The following is a 25,411-nucleotide window of genomic DNA, read 5'->3' on the forward strand; positions in this document are numbered from 1 at the left end:
AAAATGGATAGAGAAGAGAAGAAAACAGTGAGAATGTTTGCTGGTTGCAGGATTTTTCGGATAAAAAATACTCTCAGTACTGTCAAGTCCTTCTTTATTTCCATCTCGCATCATACACGAATGAAATTCATAATGTAATACTATATTTATATAATTTATGACGAATAGGATAGTGTACAGGAGGAATGCCTAATATTATTCACGTAATTTAATTATTTATATTCAGATATTCCATTGAGAAGAGTCTTGAAAGGCATTTTATAATTTTAAATATTCATTAATTAAGTACAAAGGTAGATCATTACGTTAATAATTTCTCCACTGATTCATGCTATTGTATCGTTTTATTATTCGAAAATTAAATGCCTCTTCCACTCGATGCTCGAGTGATCTACTATCGTATTTTATTGTTTTAGCGTAAGAGAGAAGGAGCTAGGGTATTATTTACTCATGTGTTTACCCATAATTGATTGACATTTGATCACAGACACAATCACTCATTCATCCTCATAAATAAACTAATAATTATTAATGCAATACGGACATTAACGCTTGATATTTTGCTACTTGTTTAGCAAAAATTGATTTCTATACCATTTATCTATAATGAATTCAAAAAATAGTCAGCCATTCATTCGAAATTCACAATTTTTGAATTGACCAAGTTGATTTTTTTAAATTTCTTCAGTCATTCGGTTGTTAAGTGCCTCCACAATCGTTCGTAAAGAGAAATATTTTTTTTATTTGGTCTCATATCGAAGAACAATATTATAATCATTTGAATTCAGCGATTAGTGTTGATTGGAGAATCCGACAATTTTTTTTTGTTGGAAGGAGGAGGAAGAGGAGGAGGGGGAGGAGAGGGAGGGGACATAAATCAATTGAAAAAAGTAATTTCCTCGGTTGAGTTGATCAATTCATTTGCAATTATTCATTAATTGACGAATCAAATATGCGATTAATTTCCTCCTGATGACCATCATCAATTGTGAGATCTGGTTAATTCCCATTTATTCTAGAGATATCCTTAGGAGAGGATACAGGAATTTCTTTTTCCACCCGAGCGCTCGCGTATCTGGTGTAGATGCTGCAATTGCGCTGGTGATGGTACATGTGCGCTACTTGTACGGGAGGTGTGGTGATGCGGTGGCGGTAGCGATTGACGTCGCCTACGCCTCAATGCTGGACTCAAATTGTATTTGACTTTGGCTTGTACCAAGAGCTCTTTGAATACTTGAGTGATGTTGGAATTGTCCTTAGCTGATACTTCCACAAAGCCATTCTCCCATTCTGTGACAACTAGTTCACGTATGCGGTCTGTATCCACCTACAAGTACAATCGATTTTTTTCCCTCTGACGTGAAATTTTGATCAGTACAGCATACACGAAGAGAAAAATTCTTCAAAAATTACGTAGCTTCTCCGTTGTTTGCCAGTGAAAACAATATCCGGTAAAAATTACGGATTAGTTACGCACTTTTTCGGAAAAAATGCGTCACTGTTCCGTTATTTTAACTGAGTATTGCTTGACTGGCAGATTTTTGTGTTTGGAATGAAATTTTTCATGACTGGAATTTTTCTCTTCGTGTAGAATTTAGAAGAGACTATGAAAGCGTCTGGGCTTGCAAAAAATACAATTATACAGATTCTTAAAAAATCGCATCGTCCTCCACACGAAAAGAAATTTTGAAATAAAATTAAACCTCTAGAGGGCGAAACGTGGGGTGCAATGATAATGAACCACTTTTTAGGTGAAGTTATGTTGGAACAATTAGACTTTGGAGGCTAATTCTTATGATACAACTAAGCTTTGTCCCTCGTTTCATCCCCTCGAGGTCTAATTTTTATCAAAAAATTTTTTCCGTCCACAGACTTCTGACAAATGATAACAAAAATACAGAAAGTAACGAATGACAAACATTTCCTAGAATGAAAAATCCTCGAGGTGTCCCCTATTTTGTGAAAGCCTCTGAGCTTCCGACGGGTTATCAAAAACTGCTGGATCACAATTATGCAAAATATTTGCAAAAAATCCTATAAAACCGTCAACAAATCTCTCAAAAGTGATGACCATTTCCCACAAAATTGATTATGTCTACAATACCTGAGTCTCTCCCTCGCAGTCCTCGCTCTCCATGATAAGATCGATCTTATTGCCAACAACAACAATTGGCACCGCTCCCTTGGAGGCCAGAATCGTTGACCTAAGTCCCTCAACTTCAGCGAATGTGCTGGCATCATTGACATCATAAACAAGAATAAATGCATCCGCCGATTTTATCGACAATTCGCGCATAGCCGGGAACTCATTAGTGCCTGATGTATCTAATATGTCTAGGGTCAACTGCACCCCGGAAACATTGAAGTCTCCGTAGTGCATTTCCTCAACCGTTCTCTTGTACTTTGGTGAGAATGTATTGTACAGAAACTGATTTATTATCGCAGATTTCCCAACTTTAGCAGCACCAAGTACCACAATTTTATGTTTCGCCGGTGAGTCACTAGACTTTTCTCCATTATCCGATTCAGAGAGGCGCTCTTCCCTAGAAAATAGACAGAAAATTCATCAGCACTTGATTGACTGCAATCAGTGAAACGAAATTGACCTTTTAAAAATAGTAAAAAACCGAAATTTTCAATTTAAATTCTGGTGAAAGGCGCGGAAGACCGGTCGAAGTTCAATAGACACTTCTCACCAAGGTTTCCATCGACCTCGCTCAATCTGCTTTAATTAATTAATGAAACTGTACGCGAATGCCAGAGGCCTCAGAACCCTTTTGCCTTGAATTAACGCACACCGGGTGCTTGTAATTAAAACTCAATTTCCTCTGTTTCCACTATTGCTCTTATTTGATTTCGAGTGCATCGTGTTTTACATTGATCACGTGCATTCCATTTTCTCAAGGACTACTGATATTTTTTTAATTGACTCTCGTGGTCATTCATTGAGGCCGTTTGCAGGAACTGATCCCGATTTTTCCTCGATTCAGTTTGATTTCTGTGATTGATGAATGGTCGAAGTTAATTGGAACAATCGAATCATCAAATATCCGCGGGTGAGGAGTCAAAGTTGGAGCAGAAGTCCAGTATTTTATAGTTATTATTATTTTTTAATGAAAATCCTAGGAATAGAGTAATTATCGTGAATGAATAGTGCACAAATCCTAGATTTATCGGTTGATTGAATTCAATTTTCCAGCAAATGGTTCTCAAATGTAATTTACTGTACCAAGGATTTGATCCTCTTGGATGTTCACCTGGATTATACCGAGGATGCGCCGTTACTCGGCTTCTTCTTCCACTCGAAGCCGCTCCAGACCATACCCTCTTTCACATTTTCACCAGAAGGGATATGATGTTCAGATAATGAAGGTAATACGATTTTATTTTTGATGGGTTCTCCATCGAGGATTACTCAACACTTGATTCAAGATGGAGTCATTCAGGGATATGTTATTCAGTGAAAGGTCGTTCAATCTCTGACCTTTCCATCTCGCTTCATTTATCAATATTTCTATCGAAGGGCCTGTGCACCGTATCAATTACTATTGTTAATCACCGGAGAATGTGAGATGATGGTGATTGCGTTTCACGAGAGGTCATTGAACCGGGAGGAATTTCCGACATCTTGATCAATATGCAATTATCCCGCCTCAGAGAGTTACGATCAAATGTCGGAAGAATTTTCACGCGGAAAATTCAAATGTTCCATAAAGCGAACGGTGTCGTAAGTGATGGAAATAGTCCGGATGTGGAATATTTCCTGGGAAATTTTGGCATTGTAAAATTGCGACGAATTTTCGACGAATTCCTCGACTCGATCCTAGAAACTCGGCAAAATCGTAAAATCGGAAAATTGTCAGGGAAATTCTAATACTCTGGAACACGAGTCCATCTCCCATCTCGTAACTGGGGTACCATAAAATGGCGTAAACCATTACGCGTGAAAAATTTCAATGTTCAATAAAGCACAAGGCTCGCGGAGTAAAAAATCATCTGCTGTGTCTTTATTAACCATTAGCCCCGAGCAATTAAAATGAGAAATAAAGTTGCTCTACCTGATGGATGTCTTCGGTGCTGCTTCCGGCTCCTCCTTCAGAGACGACGAAGGCTGCAGACTAAAACGTCTGCGAAATTGATGGCGGCTCTTCATCATCCGCAATTATAATCTGAAAAAAGTGGAAAAGGAAGTGATTAAAAAAATATCAAGGTGTAAACATTAAGATAATGTTTCCGCACAACCATCAGAATTCTGTCCGACTTAACAACTTCAGTTGATAGTTTCATACCCGGGGTTTAACGTATTTACGGATTTTTCAAAGTTCAATTTGCTTTTCAAATGATAGCAAATTGCTAACGCCATAAAGTGAGATTTTTCAATATAAAAATTCCAAGAAATTGCGGAATTTTAGAGAGGAATTTTCCATTCTTCTCGCGTACACGGACCAATAAAATGTTGGTAATAGCGTCGCATGGTAAAAATAGCGCATGAAAAAAGCATTCGTACGGTGAAAGAAATATGTGAGGCAGAAAAAATGTTAACGCACAGTGTTGGCCAGGTCATAATGTTGCATCGAGAATAAAAAAAATAATAATAAAGAATGTAGCGTTTATGCAGGTGCTTCAGATGCGTTCGCATGCGTGGTCACGCAAATGTTAAACGAGTAATTTCGTCTCTCGTTTCAGTATCGGTTCAATATACATTGCAAGTGTTGAATTCACGATGGTGAGGAACAGGAGGGTAGAGGGACTGAGATAGAATTGAATGAGGGCCGTGACTGGCTCCAGCGCTCAGGGGATTTACACGGATTTGCCTGAGCGCCCTGCGAGGATACAGTACTCCAGCCTTTCTCCATGAAATTGGAATCGTCGAAGGATACCAGGAAACGTGACCGGATCTGACAGATATATCAAAAAATGGGGGACTGTACCCTTTTTTACCGTACATCAAAGATTCGCGGAGAGATAACTCGCGTCTTTTCGGTTCGAATCACCGATTCCGTCCTGCACGGAACGAAATTTTGGGTAGAAATTAGTCCTCGAGAGGGCGAAACGTGGGACAAAATGACAATCAACCACTTTTTATGGTTATTATGATAAAACTAAGCTTCGTCCCCTGTTTGGCCCTCGGAAGGTCGAATTTTTACCGAAAATTTCTTTCTGTGTGATAAAATAATTTGTAATGTATACTCTTAGATTTTTTTTCTAAAAACGTGGAAAATCCCAGGTTTTTAATCATTTTCATGTTCATTCTTATCTGAGTCCAGATAATTTGCAAATTTTTATGTTCTACGATTCCCTAATAAACCCATCAAAAATGCTATTGTCTGAAAAATCGATAAATTGGTGCATATGTCCCTCCTCCCATCGGTGTAGGTACAAAGTAATTGAATTGCCGTTGAAATTGATTTTGTCCAGCCAGCGAGACACAAATCATCGATACGACAACGTCGACCCTGCTCCATCGTGACCGAAGCATGAAAAAGTAGCTGCGAAAAGGAAGAAATTACGGTAGTCTCGACAAACGAGTGGACAAACACGGGGACGAGTCCTCGGGACAGTTTACTTTGCCAAGATAAACGCGAGATCAGGATAATTTCATTATGGCCCCTTTTCTCTCCCTCTCTCCCTCCTGACACCTCAGGGGGTGGCAAGAGAATGAAGACGATAAAAAGGAGTGAGGAATGCCAGGACTCACTAGAATCGTCTTCAACGAGACAGCGGTTGTCGCATTTGCAGGGAAATTGCTGTTCACAGGGATCTCCACTCTCTGACTTCAACCCCCTGACACGTGGGAAAAATAATCTACTCGATTGGGGGGTAGATAGAATTTTTTTTAGGGGTTGGGATAAAGCACGTCTCGACTCCTCGCATATTGCTCAATTGATGTGGTTTTCTACGTTTTACGTTTATATTCAGAGAAATTTCCCATTAACTTGCAAATTGGTATTTGTGAGAGAGAATAGTAAATTTTTTTTAGCAGAGCATTTGGTGATGTGGGATTATTTGAGAATTGAATTTATTAGAATTATTTCCGAATGGATTTTTAATATCTGGAGCTTGCGGCGAACGTTGGGAACAAAAAAGAATTTTTCCCTTTCAATTAGAAAAAACAGTTTTAAAGTATCAAAAAATAATAATAAGGTGTCTTGTTGATGGCCTTGAATACCTAGGCTTGTAGTGTGCAGTTCCTGAGACACCAATTGAATTAATGCAGAGACGGGTGGCTACCGGGTCGATCAATAGGTTCATTGGGGTTTACCGAAAAAAAAGAGGAAGTAGAATGGAAAATAATGAAGTCTCATGCGGGCTTTTTACGAGTGGGAAAACCACCGATGTCAGGTCTCCATTATCACACGTGCTCCATTAGGAAGACAGATGACTTGTCAAATTCTCAAAAAAATTCCTGGGATTTTATTAATTTTTTGAATAATCTTGTTAACTGAGGAGAATCCAGAGACTAAATGGAACAATTCTAATATTTTGTGGCGTAAGAAAAATTCAAGGGTTTTGTTGACTTCTAATGTTTGAATTCTAAAATTCTAAAGATCCGAATGATCTTCAGGTCTTACTAGAATGTTAGAATAATAGAATCGCATGCGGGCATTTTTACGAGTGGGAAAAGCCCTGAGCCCTAGTCTACCATTAGTCACATTCATTCACATTCTGGAGACGTATCACTCGTTTTTTTGAGACAATGACAAATCGCTGGGAGATAAATTCTGGGACTGACACTGGGAGGATTAATCCTCTCGCTCACCTATTGAGCTAACACTTCTAACGGTTGTTTTTTTCTAGGGCGGGAGGGGGATAAAACAGCGTAGGATAACCAGTAAATGGTGGGGAGGTTATTGAGTTTGATAACCAGTGGTACTTTTTTGTGTATTTTTTAAATGGGAAATAGAGTGCTGTCGACTGATATGAGTTGGTGTGGAAGACCGTGTGAAAGAGACTCCAAATATTTTTCTTACATTTCGCAGTTTTTTAAAATGATATCCGATAAACTTTCGGGGTGTCAGAAATATTTAACTTCAACACACAGAGGGATTTCCAGGGTGAATATCCTCCACTTGATTCAAACTTCATCATTCGTATTTATTCGGTAATTATACAGCCAGAACGAATGGAACTAATTTTGATAGCAATAATTGCACCGGTGCAAATGAGTAAATTCATGTGTTAATGATGAGGAAAATATAACGTACGTTTTACTATTCACCGGAGCATTTTACGTTTTTCATAAACAGAATCGAGGAATAATTGGATTTTCATTGAATGATAAAAAGGCTGTGCTCTTTCACTCATTAAAAGTCCATTAAAATAAATCTCTCTGGAGAAATTTTTCTTTCAATTCGTTGCGGTGAATTCCGCAAAATTAATTTCAAAGACTTTCACAGTAAATTGAGACTATCTCTTTGGAGGAGAACCATCGAATTAATCAAATCACACGGAAGTTCGGAGAACCATTCCCCTGATTGCAAATGCTTTTAATGCCATCGTCGAGTCTAGTATTTTGCGGAGGAAAAAAAACTTGGAGAAGTTTCATAAACTTGGTGACAGGTGTTAGCGAGTGTTTGGAATTTCCCTTCCAAGTTGGTGGTCGACACACGAGAAATAGGGAAATGTTTTCGTGGTCTCAGGTGCACGTCATATACGGAAAATACAGATGAAATGTAGACCGGAGGCGACAAAGGAGAAAGATACATTGATGAAGTTGGAATGAGACGATTTTTTTTTTAAAGTCCGAACAAAAAATCAAATGGAGGAAATAATTTTACGGAACCCGCAAACAATATTTCGAGATATTTTATTACAATTTAAATATTCACTCGAAAGGATATTTTGGATAAAAATTCAACCTTTAAAGGGCGAATCGTGGGACGAAATGACGACCAACCACTTTTTAGGTCAAATGTTGTTGAAAAAATTACACTCGGGAGGCTAATTTTGGATTAAAATCAACCTTCATCCCTCGTTTCGCCCCCTCGAGGTCAAATTTTCACTTCAATTTTTTTCCCCGCAGAATTCGAATATTTTTCACCGTCGAATTTTCCGAGTCTTCGAATAAAAAAAAACATCAATACCGCAAATAATCCGAACGACCCCTCTGCACCATCTGAAAAATCGTCGAGCCCCTGGGGATGTCCCTGGAGTCAGAAATAAGATATTCGGGATCTGGGAAGACCCTCACTCCTAATTATAGAATATTATTCAGCCGATTTGTGAATATCCCTCTCGTGAATTGTATTGAATTTTATGTTTTGCATTCTCATACGCACAATACACTGCAACCCTCGCAAAGATTAAATCCGATTATCCCCCCTCGCCCTCTCATTCTTATATCTCATGGAATGGAATTATCTATTTATGTACCACGTGTATGTACATTTATGACTGGAGCCATAAGCTAGAACAGCTGAACAACTCCACCGGGACTGATTACACTTTCTTACAGGATCTCCCTCGAAGAAGTAATGCCACTCAAAAAGTTTCTCCAGCACGCTTGGCTTTCAGTCTATTATCGTCTCACAAAATGCTGCAGTTTATTCTCCCTCAGGGGAAAGTTGCAAGAGCAATTACGAAACTTGGATTTAACCTGTTTCAATAGATCCACGTGCATTCGAGGAGTAACCCTTGAATTTCCAAGACCTTTGATGACTCACTTCATTTCTTGTTGTACAATCGACGGATTCTTTCCACTGCAAAACTTGGGATTACTGAAAAAGGTGTGGGGGGGGGGAGGGGTGGATATCATGGAATTCATGGGGTTTCCGAAGCACTCAAAACCTGGTACCTCAATCCCACGAAAGTCAATGAATTTTCGTTGCTAATCTGAAGAAAAACATTTCAGGAACGAAGGGCTAAAATGAGGTGAGTTGGTTTATCTTCGTTTACCATTTCGTTTCTGAATAGCTCTTTCCGGAGGGAGAAACGTCTGGGGAAAATTACTGCGTTGCACGAAGAGAAGATTGGATTTAGTATAAATGACGGAACAGCTACGCATTTTTTTTACTGAACGTTCCATAGAACGAAGGGCATAAACATTCCTATCAATACGGTAAGTTTTTTAATAAATGTTGTAATTAATGATACGTGGCTTCATAAAATTTACTCAGCGTCACTACAAAATCATCGCCATATTAGATCTGACATTCCAAAATGGGTGAAAAATAATCCAGCCTCAAGTGTCACGAAACGCACATCCACAATTGGCGAGAAGTTTAAACCGCGGTCTTATGTAACGCATCAGAAACTTCGACACACGTCAATGCAAAAGGTTTCCCTCAAACATTTTCTCACTCGCCGTCGACGGAATTCTCGAATCCCGTCTCTGAACATCACACTCCATTTATCACGACTCAATACAGATAACTCTAAAGAAAAATCCGTCAAATCAAATCGCAGTGGTGGCCTGTCAGTAAAAATCCGTTGAAATCCCCGAGTCCACCGTAACTCATCCCTTGTCTCCTCGAACCGTTGGTTTTACGTCATCCCACGAATGGCAAAGTCGACGCCTCTCAAATTTATGTGCATCTTCCCCATCGCTTGGCAAATAAAACCGAGAAAATAGTCGAAAAAAAGAGCAGCCAAAATCGCGATGGGAACACGAGGAAATAAGTTTATGCCAGCTATCGATCGCCCCTCAATGTTTACTTGTTCGATCGTTACACTCTAAACTGGAACAACGACCTAAGCTGATGCAGGAGGAACTCACCGACGTCGAGAAGCCATTGAACCCCCCGCGTAGAGAACTTCCGGTTCCTCCTGTTCCGCCAACTCATCATTCCGTTTCCGCTTTCGATCGCTTTTTTTTTTGCGACGGAGACGACAGCTTGAATTTCCCTCACTCGCTTGAGGGTTTTTTTTTTGTTCAGCCCCCCATGTTGTTTTATTTTGCTCTCCTCCCCCGTGGCTTGTACTGGATGTGGTACCCCATTAATTAAGAGAACGCCTCTAGCGAAACTACTTATCTAGCCTCGCGGAAAAACCACTTTATGTCTGTTCCTTTGAGCCCAAGGCCACCAGCTAGAGTATTATAATTATGAGTTTCATTGTATAATTTTTTTTTTCATCTTTTTGCATTAATTTTTGCGGCTTCAGGCAGTGGTTTGAGCGGCTTGTGGTCGTCTTGCTGGGCTTCATATTTCAGGAGGTGGGATTTTGTAATGAAGCACAGGGGTTTTGAGGTGAATCTACTCTAGGGAGATAGGTGTGAGCGATTGGAGGGGGTGATAAAGCCCCGGGATTTGATGGAGTCGGATGAGAGATAACGGAAACCGTTTTTTCAAGTGCTCTATTTCGAGACTGCGGGAATGGCCGGCGAGGGTCACGAGGGCCGAAAGCTCTGTCAATCAATTTAAATAGGATTTTCCTGGAAAATTAGGGGTCACGAGGATCAAAAGGCGTTTTTTAACTGAGTGTTCCAACGCGACTTTTAGTGGTCGGGGTATTTATATTAATTTATCCTCTTATGCAAATATATAAATTATTTGTTGAATTAATTTCTCTATTTGATGATATTCTGGTGGCCCGCATATGAAAAATTTGGTATAAATAGGGTCTTTTTAATGGGTGGAAGTAAAGTAATTGCCCTGGGGAGGAGTGATATATATATATCACACGAAACGTTGACAATATTAAATGAATTTTCTGGGTTAATTCAATGTGGACATTGAAATATCAGCGCAACCTGCAATGGCCTGGGGGAGTTAAAAATTTCAAAATTATATTTTTTCCAGCAGGAAAATTAAAAAGCTCGCATGTGAAAATTTATTTTGAGGCAATTTGACAAATTATGATGGCAATGAGAGTCACGAGAGCCAGAAAATATCTGTCCTCTCCCATCAGAAAAGGTAATCCGAAATCCATTTGGAGGAATTTTATTGGACTTAGGTTCTCAATACTTTTTCAATGGACAATCAATCAGAAGTGAACAATGATGTTTTGTCCGGAAGTAATCCGGTATGAGTCAAAAAAAATTCCGAGGCTACAGGTCTGTCATTTTAATCCTATGATTGGAGTGTTTGTATTCATGGAAACGCTTCCTTCTGAACCAATAATCCTCTTTGTCTCATGATGCCCGTTGCACGTTTCAATGTCATTGGATTTTACTAGTCAAGTTGGAGAATGTCGAGTACTCATTGTGTGGGGGAGATGATAAACAAAGCGATCATGTATCAAAATCCGTTGTTTGAGTCATGGGATTGGCGGTTGAGAGAATTGACAACTGGGGGAATCGATATTCATGTTAGATTGAAGATTAATTCGTCAAACAATATTTCCCCGGTGGGAAATTCTGGATAAACGGTACTGAGAATGAAAATTGTTAAACTGATATATTCAATCCGGAACAATAAAACGTAACCATCGTAATTTTTTAAATTTAAGTTTTATATTTTTTGGATTATGTCAACCGATGACGAATCAAAAAATTTACTCATCCAAAACGACGGGCGAAGGTTAATTTTATCACAAAAATTAGGTTGACTGTCACTTCATCCCCCGTTCCACCCTCTGGAGTTTTAATTTTTATTCAAAATTTCTTTCCCTGCGTCAACGCGTGTGTTGGTATCTTTGTCCATCATTTTATGTGAAATGTTTCCCTCTGACTGTGTAACCCAACGCACACGACATTTCACAGCCCATTTGACCTTTCCCCACCGACCGCCCCTCGCAAAACCCCCGTTACACTGTCCTCCTACCCCCCGTGAATTGAAAACTCAGCGGTACATGAAATCGGACATGTTCTCTGGTGATGGAAAAGACCGATTTCTCATTGTTCCCTCCGATATCCACTGAATTTTCCGCTATCCCGTAGTGCTCTCTGGCAACTCCTAGAGTAGGTAAAGATCACGACTCGACAGTTGTCGAGTGGTCGAAGAAAAGGGCGAGTGAAAATCAGGACAGGGGAGGAAAGTGCCGATAGTTTTAACTCGGGATGAAATCAGGTCAGTGGATTTTTACACATATTCTCACACTTGTTTTTAATTACTCGAGATAATTGCGATGGACCGGTAATTGGTGCTTCATATTTGAACGAATCACCGGGTGATATAAAAGGGCTGCACTCTAGGTCTCTCTGGAAATTTTTCATAAAAATTGTACTTTGAGGGCTAATTTTTTTGATACAACTAACCTTCGCCCCTCATCTCGCCCTCTGGAGGTCTATTTTTTCCCTAAAATTTCTTTCCCGTATATTTAATTGAGCGTCGAGCAGGTGAGGGGATGGTAAAAATATTTTTACTCAACATTTTTCCCCACCCGCAAATGTCGAAAGTATCTTATAAAAAGAGTCAAGAATTCACTCCACAATATTAATGAACCATTTCACACACAGTAAAGTTAACACGGACATCACAACTCTGGCCGCCGGTCATTTACATATTTATCTGTAATATTAATGCGTATTTGAATAGGGGTTAAAACAAAAGATATCAAACAATGTGTGCTCGCGGTTTTAGTGATAACGGTATCAATAGATAGCGGCGTGTATTTCCGGTTTGTTTGCCCAGAGGGAAATCGCGAGTGTCACCGGGCAATTTTAAATTCAATGGAGTGGAATCAAGGGGACTTGTCGTTTTTCGTCGGTCATCAATTAGTTTTCGACAAATTACTACTGCTTTCACTCGTATTTTCCCTGCAACGATGAAATTATATTGAGGATAGCGAGGCGGGTGTGGACTTGTCGGGGCGATAATTGAACGGAAAAAATGGTATTCTGCGTTGGCTATTGAGAGAATAATAAATGGCCTCCGTTGTTACCGGAAACGGGAACTTTCCGCTCGGGGGTGAGAGGGTGAGACAAGTCGATTTCCATCGTTATTTCCTAATTAGACGGGGAAAATGGAATTTTACAGGTTTTACACCGTCAGGGACTTGATAATCTGCCGTTAATTGAAATTTGTTTTTTCCACTGGATATGTGTTAACCTTTGGAGGGGTCAAATGAGGGCCAATAGCAACATTTCAACTGTAGTAAAATGTAGTAATGGGAATGGAGAAAGGGCAAAGTTATTTCGTCGGGTCGTGACTTTTATCGGGGAAATACAATTGAAATATTTGATCGAGAATTGAACAGTGGAGTATTTTGGTGAAATTCAAATCGACAACATAACGGAAATGGGAGATGTACCCGCATCATTTTCCCGGAATAGCACGTACATGAGTATAGTATCCTTATCAGGAGATACGAAGAGATGAAGTGAAGGGAGATAGTTTGTGCGTCGATACGTATGAAACCATCGAGCCATGATGGCTTTCGTACACGTACCGTGAGTACCTTCGGGGTAAAACGAACCTCAGTTTCACCGTCGGCTTGCCTCCAGGCATCTGGGCTCAACATTGTACCCACTCTAATACTCAGCACGTAAACTACCATCTCTTTGATGATGGCATTAAGCAAAAATGGGACCGAGGTAATTACGGTGGTGCCCAGGTGATGCTCAGAATTTTCATATTTCGGGAATTTACATTTTTATGGGGTTTCGCGAGGAGATGAAGAAATGTTATTACGACTTTTGTTGCGAAGGGGAGGGTTTGGAATTTATGAGGGTCTGGCAGGTGAGCATTACGAAATTAAAAGAAAAAATACCTTTGAAATGGATAAGGGATGGACGGGTGGGGGATCTCGGACGTGAAAAAAAACGGAGGAAAACCCTTTTGATTTCCCTAAATCAGCGAGTGCAACAATTCAATTTGTTGGTTGATAAGAATCTTCGGATATTTCGTCCTCGGTACGTGAAAGTAGGTCAGAAGTCTAATAAACCCCAACCGAGGAGTGAAAATGGGAGACGAAAAAGAGAAATTACGGGAGAATAGTATTGCGAAGGCTGCGAGTGAATGAGGGTAAAAGGGAATGAGAATAGGTTTCGGCACTTCCTTCCTACGGCACCACATCGTGAGTGGGTGGTATTCATGTAATCGACGAGTGTCGTTATCAGCTCCCCCGGGGCACGGAGAGGACAGGCTGTACCTCGAGGACATGGGGATGGGAAAATGACGGTCATATGACACTCATAAATCTAGGACTGCATCTGTGGCAGAAGGCATGTCACCAAATTGAGAAGACACAATTCCGAAGAACGTGTTATTTTTATTGTTATTCAGATAAAAAACGGCGGTCATATATGGGGGTGGTACAATGTGAAGATGAACAAAAAATTATGACCGCGAAATAATGTCAGTGGGCGCTGGGAATTTTTGGTGGGAAAACGGAATTTTTTTCTCGGGAGTCAGAACCAATTAGGGATTTTTGAAAATGGCGTGTTGCTATCGAATGTGTTTAATGTCAATGTTCGATATTTTTTGTTTTCAGTTGATTGATGCTATATATTGTAATAAAGGGAATGTTGATAATTAAATGGGGCGAATACATAACATGATATGTATTTGCCCCATTTGGCACACACTGACCTTTGACTCACAATTTTTCCACATCTCCGACACATAGAGCTCTTATTTACAATTATTTGGGAGAGGGTATGGCCATAAAAGACTGACGAACGTAAAAAAAAGAATTAAAAAGTGTCGAGGCTCTCTTCACTTTCGATGTTTCATACCTTTGTTCTCCGGTAATAGACAATTTGCTGTTATTTGTTGTAGCGAAGGGGAAATTGTCGATGGTGGACGCTTCATCTCTTGTTGGGAGGTAAAAACAGAGTACTATTGAAAAAGACTAGTTGACATTTTTCCAATGTGATTTACAAACTTCGGACACCAAATGTTCCAGTTTTTACCTGGCATCACGAATAAAAAATTCTGTCTCCCACTTGAGCTTTCAGCGGAAATGAGAAATGTATGAGATAAGGGTGAAAAATTCGACGGGAAAATCGCCGCGAGGATGAAATGTTGAATAGACGAGATATTTATACTTTTTTGGAAGGCGGAAAACGCTTCAGGGGTGAGTTAAGGTTAAGGGCATTAAGGGGATCAAATTCAACCTCTCACGGCCTTGGATAATATTGAACATTAATTATCAAGAGTTGCATTCTGTGATATGTCTTTTCCGGTCGGATTTTTTACACAGAAAAAGAATTTGGATAAAAATTAAACCTTTAGAGGGCGAAACGTGGGGTGAAATGACAGTCAACAACTTTTTAGGTGAAGTTTTGTTGGAGAAATGAGACTTCGGAGGCGAATTTTTGTGATTAAAATAATCTTCGTCCCTCGTTTCTTTCTCTGGAGGTCTAATTTTTACCTTAAATTTCTTTCTGTGTATTAGTTGAAGCCTCAGAAAAAATCATTTGTCCAACTTATCGGTAGTAAAATGTTAAAGTAATAAAAATATCAAAACAATTGATCAGAATTTTCCTGACAAATCTTTGGCTAATTCGACAGAAGCGTCACAAATTGAGCGACAAGTAGCTGTTACGGCTGTACACATTGTTACCTCAAAGTTTGCAAATAACAGGAGTTGAGATTGAATGCATCTAATTTCAGTAATAACACCGGGCTCCAAAGTTTCACGGCATTGTGAGGGCAGGAACCCTGTTCCGTCATGGGAGTGAATAAAACCCCCGTGGCGAGGGTCACAAAATTACATACCCCTTGTATCCACCCAATTGAAAAGTTTTAGGACATTCTGTCGGAGTAATATCATATCCAATGTATCCCCCTAGATGACCCAACTACTGGCTTGGAAAGTATGAAAATGCAAATGGGTTTTTTCATCATCCGAGTTCGAATTAAAAAAAAAACGACAATTTTTTTTTTCATCTTCATGTTTTGACTTCGCACATGAATAAAAGATGATACAAAATGGCCAGAAGTTACTTGCCAGTTGACAAATACAGGCATGAATAAATCCGTCTGTCAAACTATTTATTGTAATTTATTCCGATTTTTCATGCGGACATTTGAAAAATCTAAAAAAAATTGGGGGGAAAAATTAACAAATAGACTCACGTATTTATGCGCACAATTACATTGGAATATTACTCAGACATTAGGAAGACATCATCTCCCTGTCCAACCCTCGTATCTACCAAATAAACAGAACATCAGAATTCAGGAGCCATTACCCATCTGAGAAAACAAAGCGCAATAAAAAGAAAGCATAAAGTCCTCACATAAATAAATTTTTAAGACAAGATTTTATTATCATTATCTTCTTTCATTCCTCGGATATCCGCAAATCCCTGAGAAGTTCATTCCCCCCCTGCAATAACTCACCTCCCCCAACATAAACAAACCTTTTTTCTGATTCTCCTCGAGCAAAAAACTGTAATGGAATTCTTGATTCACCACTCGGAAAAAATTCAACAATTCGTCTCTTTGCGACTAAACTTCCGCTAGAACTACTCAATTCACCTTTAAAACCTCCCACTGAGGCTTAAAAATTATAGTCCCTTTGATTACATAAATCTATTTTTTTCCTCTAATTAAAAATAACCAGACAAAACTCACCCTTTCTGTTATTGAAGTGCAAAAGTTTCCACCTAAAATGCGAAAATGTGTCCCGAGTCGTATCTCATCCACGTGAATATCGTCACAAAATTTGGAAGAAAAAAAAAAAATATTTCGACCAATTATTCAAACAATCCGCGAAATTCAATGTACTACTCCCTCACAAATCCGATTAATCCGTCTCAATTGTTTACACCGCCCACGAATGGGTGGTTAATGCACGCTCTCTCGCGGGGCGTTAGTCCGGCGTGTACCGTGTGCCGACGTTACCCAGGGTTAAATGGCCAGTTGGAGGAATACGTGAGTGGCGGGCACACAAGAAAACGGGGGGTGGGGAGTGGTGAAATTAAACGAAAAAAAGCCCGCGCGACGCAGAGAGACAGACGAGGGAGCTCTGTCCGGCCCGGTATTGTAGCACCGGGCTTGTACCCCACTACAACTTGTCTGACAGGGCATGCGCAGCCCCCACTTACCGCCAGACAAGTCGTATCCACTAGCTCTCGTGTTTCCTTCCTACGGCTGGAGGGGAAGGACTGTTACTACTAGGCTCGTTCGACTTGATTCTCTGGTTGGGGCCGACGAGCAGTGACTACTACTACTGAAACAAAAAAATTATCAATACGAAAAGAAAATTTTTCGTTTCACATTTTCCTGAACCTTCTGGACTTTTTCCTGAGGGTTCACTGAAAAAGTGCGTAATTGTTCTGAAATTTTTACCGAATATTATTTTAACTGAAAGATTATGAAATAGACACGCAATTTTTTTAAAAATGATTCAAATTCACATTTAATTATTCATTTTAATTGTTTTTCAATATTTTAGGAATAAGCATCGGTGATCATGTGATGGAAGTTATAAATAATGATGGGACAACCTCTTCGTTGATTCTATTCATTACCGATTTCTTTGGACTCAGATCTCCACAGTCTCTGGGATATATTTTGCATATATTAAAACACGGTGATAAGGATAAGGCCTGTTGAGCCACTGAAGTCAATTTATGGGAACTGGGAGGTAAAAATTATCGAGGAGATTTATACCAGAGTCCTACGGAATTTCGAGGCTTTTTCTAGTTTTTCAATCAATTAAATCGACCAGATCGTTTGTGGCTCCTTGAATATCCGATAAGAATTCCCGATACAATTATCGGTAATTCAATTACTCTGGTGAGGGGGAAAGAGAGGGGTCTGACTATTTTATAATGATCGTGACCATTATCCTTCTTTAAATTCAAGCTCCCGATCGAGACACTTGTTTTTATTCAGAATTCATAAGGGTGGGTTTTCCAACAGCAGATATTCATCGATAAATGTTCCAAGGTTTATTCCATCCCACGTTAAATTATTTCAGTTATCTTTCGTTCCGGAAGAATAAATCCTGCTCTTTAATTTATCATGTAATTTCCTGACATTGTGAACAGTAAAGTTCAAAACTGTAGATATAATTAAGTTGTTGGACGATTTTAATAACGACTCCAGGTATCTCAATACAAAGTTAAAAGTATATGTATAGGTGCATCACTAATAATTACAATACTTGGAAGCCATGAATTAAGAGATAAATTACCCCCTGAGGTGATTTTTTTCCTTAAATGAATGAAAAAAATGAGAGACGCAAATGCGTTTAAGATTCATTTACAAATCGTAGGAGAAAGTTAAGACAGGGTCGGGCCATCGTTCATTATTAAAATTGTTTCAGGGTATGAATTATTAGTTTTACGTACCCTCCGGCCCTGTTTCCATTTGACTTCATTCCTGAAAAAACAGAGAGATATTGTAAAATGCTTAGTCTTAATTAAAGCTCTCTCGACTCAAGTAATTTAAAAAATATATAATTTCCTCATTCATCTCTAATAACAATGACTCTTGCAATAATCAAAAGGGGAGAGCCTCTCTGTGACCCTCATAAGGGTCTAATATTTATGTGAAAGCTTTAACTATATGAGGATAGAAATTCTATCATTGAATTTCACTCATCACAAATTTTTGGGGTGTAAATTATCTACGAAATAAATAAAAAGAATATTGGAATTGACCATCGACTTTAAGAGAGTGTGAAACCACCGAGCGCTTAACCATCCCCTTTTCCCTCACATTTTTCGTCTCCTTCAGCTGTCGTAATAGGTGGAAAGAGAAGTGGATAAGAAACAGAGAGCACTATAGGATATTACTAAAGAAATAAATTCTCAGGAGGCAAGTAAAAAAAATTCCTGGACCGTATTTTTTTGTTTTTAATAAGGGTGGAAGCTCTTAAAGGGAGATAGCAAAGTAGTACCTCTCAACAATGTTATCTTGGGAATGTTGCATGCAAATTCCGAGATTTCTTTGTCAAGCAGCATTGAAATAAAAAATTTATGATTAAGGGGGTGGGAATAGCGAGTCAGAGGAGGGATGAAATGACTCCAGGTATGTGGGTCATACAATTGTGCTTTTATTTATTGACAGTAAAGGGGTAGAGATGGGCCAGGGTTGAAACCCACTGTCAATCTCAACGACAATCATGGGGGTGGTGGGATGTTCGATCAAGTGCGCCAGTGTTTTCTGGTCAACTGTAAAATTGATATTTTTTTATCTGGAAAAAAGTCAGTCACGTTGAGAGCTACTGCCCCTCCTTATTGGTCTGTGTCCAAATGTAATCTGTGAGATTTGATAAAGAAATTAACTGTGAAAATATCACCGAAAATTCAATTTTATTCGATTTAATAAAAAATACTGTAATAAATCGGGGAGAGTAACTTTCTACTTTCAGTTCCTCCGAACACTCCCCGAATGAAATGAATTACATTCGGGATCCTAAGAGCATGTGTAGAATCAAATAACCCAGATAAATAGGCGTAATAAAAAATAAAAGACGACCCTCGAGGATCCCTTAAAGATGGAAAAGGGATCATGAGCTCACTGAAATTGTCTGTAATGACGACGGATCCTCTCATCTTCACGGACTCCTACGCAGTTAGGTCAGAGATCTCAATGGCACAATAACGGATGTCTTTTATCCCTTTTCTTCTTCCCCACTTGAATATTAAATAGAAGGGGTTATTTAAAAAGGTCGGTTTTTCCATTCTCCCCTTGTAGTGCCATCCAGAATAGAACAGAAAGACTGGGGAAGAGGGCGACAGAGTGCGACTGATACCTGTTGCCGGTCTGACGCTCAACGGTACTTACTACTTGCACCCACGGAGTGACCCAGTAACTTTTGCCTTCACGCTCGAGGGGTGGTTACAACATTTTTCAATGTGAATGGATGAAGTATGTGATGCTGATTATATATTTTCTTATTAGGGGGAGGGAAATTCGGGGGAAAAATGGGATTTTTTTCCAGGAAAAATTTCATTCGTGACGTGAATTCAAATGACGACATAAATTTCCACGAAATTTAAGACTCAGTTTGAATTCAAATCTATATATGTCAAAAAAATGGTTATGATAGAGCCATTTGTGTCTAAGTTTTCTTTCAAAGTCATGACAGCCCTTATGAGGGCCCCTCAATCCCTCAAGGCCTCCGTAAGGTCCTCGCGAGGATCGCATGTCAATGTAAACAAAAAAAAAATCGCTCTTACTGATCGCTGTAATTTAAATATTAAAAATGGAGCCGTATAAGAGTTCAAAATAACCACCTCCTAAGGCCCTTCATTTGTCCCTCGTGAGGGCCATCACCAGCATCAAAATTTTGTCGATCACCGCCGATTCTCATAAGGTTTAACCGCTAGTGCAAAAAAATCGCTTCTCTTACCTGGCCCTCACCGGTCCGAACGTCAATATTTAAATCTCGATATAGTTCATTATCGAAAAAGCCACTGTGCATGCGCTTAAGCCGATCCCTTTCTAAAGATCATGCGCTTGCACCTGCGCGTGCACCGTGACCTATAAATCCAGCTGGAGCAGGGGATTCTGGTCACTCTGTTTCCTCCACTCACAGTTGGAAGTGACAATTCATTAAACATTTAAAATCTTCATCTTAATAACACTAAGTAAATGTCACAAAGAAATCCCATATCTGTCCACTTGTAACCCTTTTGCGTTTAGTTATCAAGGTTGTATTTTACAGATAAAAGTGCAGAAAAACGAACCAGAGCTTGCAGTGACGCATTGTCTGTCGGCGTAAAGGTATTCTGTCATATTACTAGTCTGTAGAATAATGATTGGTGTAATAATATAATTAGTGAAAGCACTACGTCAGTTGGATCAGAAAAAAATGCAAGGATTTCTTTAATAACTTTATGTCAACTTCAAAACACGTAACCGAAGAGCGACTTTGTCACTGCCCAAAACAAGCGCTCTACAAACCTGACCTTACAAACATTGGGTCAGATGTGTTAGGGAAGAACGTAGGGATTTTTTTTAATTACTTTGTAGCAACTTTAACACACGAAACCGAAGAGCGACTTACCCACTACCCAAAACAAGCGCTCAACGAACCTGACCTTACTATTCGGTCAGTAGTACTATGAAATAATTTAAGGATTTTTTAAATAACTTTATGTCAACTTCAAAACACAAACTTGGACAGCTTCTTTTGAACTGTCCAAATCAAACGCTCTATGAACCTCACCTTACAAGCATTAGGTCACATATATTATGGAAGAATGTAGGGATTTTTTAAAATAACTTTATGTCAACTTCAAAACACAAAGCCGAAGAGCTACTTTCCAACTGTCCCAATCAAGGGACCTACGAAACTGATTTTGAAACAGTGTCTTCCACATTTGGATACACATTTTGGATGCCATTCATTCGGATTGAGCCATCACTGAGTGATGTCTCAATCAATGGGTGCATGGGATCCCGTGAATTAGGCCTCTAGGGGAAATCACGTTAAAAAAAACGCGTCTCAGGCATTCTACCTCTAGGGTGACGTGGAAATGAATGCCACCATCGGAAGCTGGTGAACAATACCTGCACAAAAGAAATTTAGGTAAGAACTAGACCCTTAGGGGGCGAAATGAGAGACGAAGGTCAGTTTTATCACAAAAGTCGCAAACGCTAATTTTTCCAACAAAAGTTGATCTGAAAAGTGGTCGATTGTCATTCGGTCCCACGTTTCGCTCTCCAGATGTCTAATTTTTTTTCAAAATTTATCTCAGTGTGGCTGTAATTCCCGAGTATGGAGCTCATTTTTCTATCAGAGAGATAAAAAAAGATTAGTTTAACTAAAGGAAAATTCACCCCCATTGATTTTTCCGAGAGCTGTGATGCTGCCACCTCTTGGTGGAGTACACTTTCCTCTACTCGGATTTTTCTATCGTCTGGGGTTTCATGACTGAGAAGGAATAAACTACTTTTTAATTGCTCAGTGGTTACAATTTTTCCCATTTACTCCCGGAAATCGGAGATGGGGACGCCACGAGGAGATTGTGTTGGTCGTAAATATGGGGTATTCACGTCACTGAGCACGTGATTGTAATTACTTGCGATATAATTTGTAGTCTGAGACGGGGTTGAAGATAAAATCTGAAATACGCCTGTAATCCAATGTTTCAACACTGAGGGACGATATTTCCTTCAATCATAATTTTCCGCATTGAAACGAACAATCTGATGCTTTTTTTTTATCTAAAGGTAATTGCGCAGTGGAGTGAGATGTTTTTTTTTTTTAATTGAGGGTTACAAAAAAGGTCATAACGAAAATTTATTCGTTAAATGAGGCAGTAGAGCGACTTAAAAGGTTTTAACACTTTGAAGATTTCACTTTAGAAAATTGACTGTTAGTTTTTCCAAGATAAGCGAGATAGCGCCATTTTTGTCGCCATCTTCCCCGTAGGGGGATTAAGCGCCACAAAAAAGCGTATAATAAAAGTTTCTCCATCACCTTCACGTCGAAGGTGAGTCTGTGGGGATGATTTCAAAGCGCCGTTGTTGCTAGATGGGGTTTCGAAAAATCAGCCCTCCATTTTCATTGGGAGGAAAGCAACTGAAAATGAAAATTTTTCGATATTTTCACTCGACTGATCGAATCAATCATAAATGGATCGCTGATGGTGAATAACAGGAGACAGCCGCCAAAACGATTTTGGACTGTACCACACACACATGACAGTGCTGTAGTAAAATGTCAATTCTGTGGTTTTGCGTTTCTGTGAAGGACGACGGGACGAGAGGGTAACCGTGTCGACGAGAATAATCTACCTGCCATATCCCCGGGATTGACCCAGGCTCAGTGGAGTTTCAACTGTAGGGGATGGACGAGGGGAATCCCAGCGAATGGATGTTGGTCTGTCAGTGATATGTATTTTGTTAATACATTTTCCGCTGCCCCCCGGGGTTAAACTGTACGTATGAGTGGATCATTTACCTGGGGGCTTGAAGCTACTCATTGCTGAAATCGACGGCTTTGACCTGCCACTCTCTTCACGATATTGTCTTTTAATTCTCCAATTTTGTTTAACGTTGTTTTTCAATTTTAAATTGTTCTGGCTCTTACACGGAGGAAAATTTTGGATAAAAATTAGACCTTTAAAGGGCGAAATGTGGGACCACATGAGGATCGACCACTTGTTACGTTAAGATTTGTTGGAAAAATTAGACTTGAGACGTTAATTTTTGGTATAAAACTGACGTTCGTCCCTCTCGCTTTTACCAAAATTTTTATCAAAATTTTTCTCTGCGTACAATTCACTATTTTAATTTTAATGTTGGAAGGATTTTTTCCTTTAATGGACGAACCTCGCGACCCTTATGAATCGCAGCTACAATTGTTCCCCGGTCTCGTGCAATTTTATCATTTCCCAAGTGATTAAAAATTCTCGCGACAAAAGTTTTTATTCACTCGTACATGACAGTTGATCTTGTTATTGTTCTGGTTGTTAGCGGAGCCATCGAAATTTGCATGCATGACGAAACTGCAGAGTGTCAGTTCTCATTTGTTACTTGTGAGGGGAAACAATCGGGATTTTGTGGGAAGGTGGTGGATTCGAAGAGAATGTCTAGTGTCTCTTGGGATATCAACTCGCTAACCATGTCTGATTCGAGCTCGAGTCCTTTCACTGAAACTATTCTGCGTCAAATATCACGTATTGCGGATGAACCACTGGTCCTCCAACTAATTGTTACTGTTACTGACAGAATGGACAATCAGATTATTTAATTACATCTCCAGGGAACTGGTTACAGGGAAAGTTACGGTGGATGGTAATGAATGAGTTTATTATTTCAGAGACAAAACAGTCGAAGAATTTTTCATTTCTATGGAGTCAATCTCGTTAAATGTTGTCATGTATATTGTGGAAATTAAAATTGTTGGAGAATTGCGAGTGTGATAATTACAGAGTTTTATTTGTTATTATTTGGAGAGATATTAAAATATTTAAGGATGAGGAAATATGTGAACAGAAAGAAATTTTAGGGAAAAATCAGACCTCCAGGGAGGAAACGAGGGACGAAGGGTAGTTTTATCACAAAAAGTGGCTGATTGTCATTTAGTTCCACGTTTCACCCTTTAGAAGCCTAATTTTTATCCAAAATTTCTTTCCGTGTGAAATGTCGACAAATGACGAAAATTAATAAATGTGAGTTCATTAACTGAATTTATCAAGACACTATGGTGTTTAAATGTTTGCACTAGGTTTCATTGCATTGTGCAGAGTCCCCTCGGCCAAACAAGCAGCGAGAGATCGATCAATACAACAATCACATTGAATTGCGTCGTGGAATTGATTACATACATGGGGAAGTAGAGAAAATCAGGGGAAGCGATAAAAAAATGAAGAAAATGGATTATATTCCCTTCAATTATGGAAAGTATGGGAGGGGAGAAAGAACAGAAATGGAATACTAAATCGGTTAAGGAATTTCTAGAAATCGGTATTTCTGTATGAAAGGACCATCCGCTCGACATGAATTTTATTTCTGATTTAATTTCAAGACGAGAACCGAATTTCTGCGGGAATCGAGAATTTAAGACCCTCTGAACGTGAGCTGTAAGTCAAACTTAAGTCATGAGATCATTTGGATTTTAGTCTTGTCTTTAAACTACAATTTAAATTGGAGACGTTGTCCAAGTTGACGTTTCCTGAGTTCTAGACTAGAATTACAATTTTTGCCTTTAATCTTAAGCTCTAGCCTGATTTTATGGGTTCAACCTGACTTCAGGCCATGACTACCATTTCAGGTGCGATCTGCATTCTGTTTACAACGTCATTTGGATTTTTTTCGCTGAAATACCAGAGTCGAATGAGAAATATTCAGAACGGAAGGAATTTGATGATGCTACATTGAGTCAACAAACATCCAATTTCCAGTCTTCACTCTGATGCTCATTTTTCCACCTCCACGATAACCAGCTCATCTCCATTGTCAGATTCATCGTCCCGTACTGCCAGCTGGGGCGCCTCGAATGGAAAACTTTTTATGAGCTTTCGACCCGACAGACTCGTCATCTAATTACACAGAAGAGTTGTTTCTAGAACTAGAATTAAGGGGTAAAATTCAATCTATCGTGTATTGAAGGTACGTTACCTTCCAGGGTTGTTCAGGGATTTTCAATTGTTCATTTGGAATGAGGTTGAGGAAAGGAAATTCATTACCCAGGGTAGAGGGAGAAAATGGTTTGTGAGAGTTACAGCAGTCGAGAAAATTTTCATGGTGGAGGAAATCGAATTAACTCGACCGCTGAAATATTTGCGAGAAGTTTTTTCCCCTTGATAATATTGAATTCACCGACCCAGATAAGGATGATAACTTGAAAAAAAAAATAGGAAGCGACTGGGAGCAACTGAAATGTCAGTGAATGCCAATGTTCAAAGGTTTTTCTTCCTGTTCGAGTTAAAAAAGCTTTTTGAATTTTTTACTTTCCCTTTCTGTTTGCGTTTGTGTTCATATATTTTATAAACCCGTTAGATGCGGGTAAATGTTCAGCAAAGGGTTGAATTGAAATGCCCTCCGGATTATTTCACCTATTACCACGAAACGGAAAAGCGGTTCAGGGGGGATTAGGACTCTCGATGCATCCCACGTGTGTACTCACTGACAGGTGATTTGCTTGACATTCACCACATGCCAACACCCTCCCA

The 25,411-nt window shown here is 39.3% G+C and overlaps 1 protein-coding gene across 2 annotated transcripts; it reads right to left on the reverse strand.

The window, feature by feature from the left end:
• Positions 1 to 77: 77 nt before the first annotated feature.
• LOC135160013 (ras-related protein Rap-1) lies at positions 78 to 16,815 on the reverse strand. 2 transcript variants are annotated; one of them, XM_064116136.1, is made up of 4 exons: positions 16,404 to 16,815; positions 4,059 to 4,169; positions 2,105 to 2,543; positions 78 to 1,327 (listed from the first exon to the last, which is right to left on the reverse strand). In XM_064116136.1, exons 2-4 carry the CDS (start codon positions 4,154 to 4,156, stop codon positions 1,028 to 1,030), a joined length of 837 nt encoding a protein of 278 aa, XP_063972206.1. In that variant the 5' UTR covers positions 4,157 to 4,169; positions 16,404 to 16,815; the 3' UTR covers positions 78 to 1,027. The 2 variants fall into 2 exon arrangements, with proteins under 2 accessions (XP_063972206.1, XP_063972207.1); XM_064116137.1 differs by lacking the exon at positions 16,404 to 16,815 and adding an exon at positions 12,137 to 12,309.
• Between the last annotated feature and the right edge of the window lie 8,596 nt (positions 16,816 to 25,411).

The sequence above is a fragment of the Diachasmimorpha longicaudata genome, chromosome 3, assembly GCF_034640455.1.
Source record: "Diachasmimorpha longicaudata isolate KC_UGA_2023 chromosome 3, iyDiaLong2, whole genome shotgun sequence".
Classification (NCBI taxonomy): domain Eukaryota; kingdom Metazoa; phylum Arthropoda; class Insecta; order Hymenoptera; family Braconidae; genus Diachasmimorpha; species Diachasmimorpha longicaudata.

Bases quoted from the DNA above. Each gene is read 5' to 3' on its own strand.
- LOC135160013 (XM_064116136.1), bottom strand. From the start codon at position 4,156: ATGATGAAGAGCCGCCATCAATTTCGCAGACGTTTTAGTCTGCAGCCT. The intron at 2,544-4,058 runs GTAGAGCAACTT...TCTATTTTCTAG, and splicing joins GCACCGAAGACATCCATCAG to GGAAGAGCGCCTCTCTGAAT. The intron at 1,328-2,104 runs GTATTGTAGACA...TTGTACTTGTAG, and splicing joins ACTGCGAGGGAGAGACTCAG to GTGGATACAGACCGCATACG.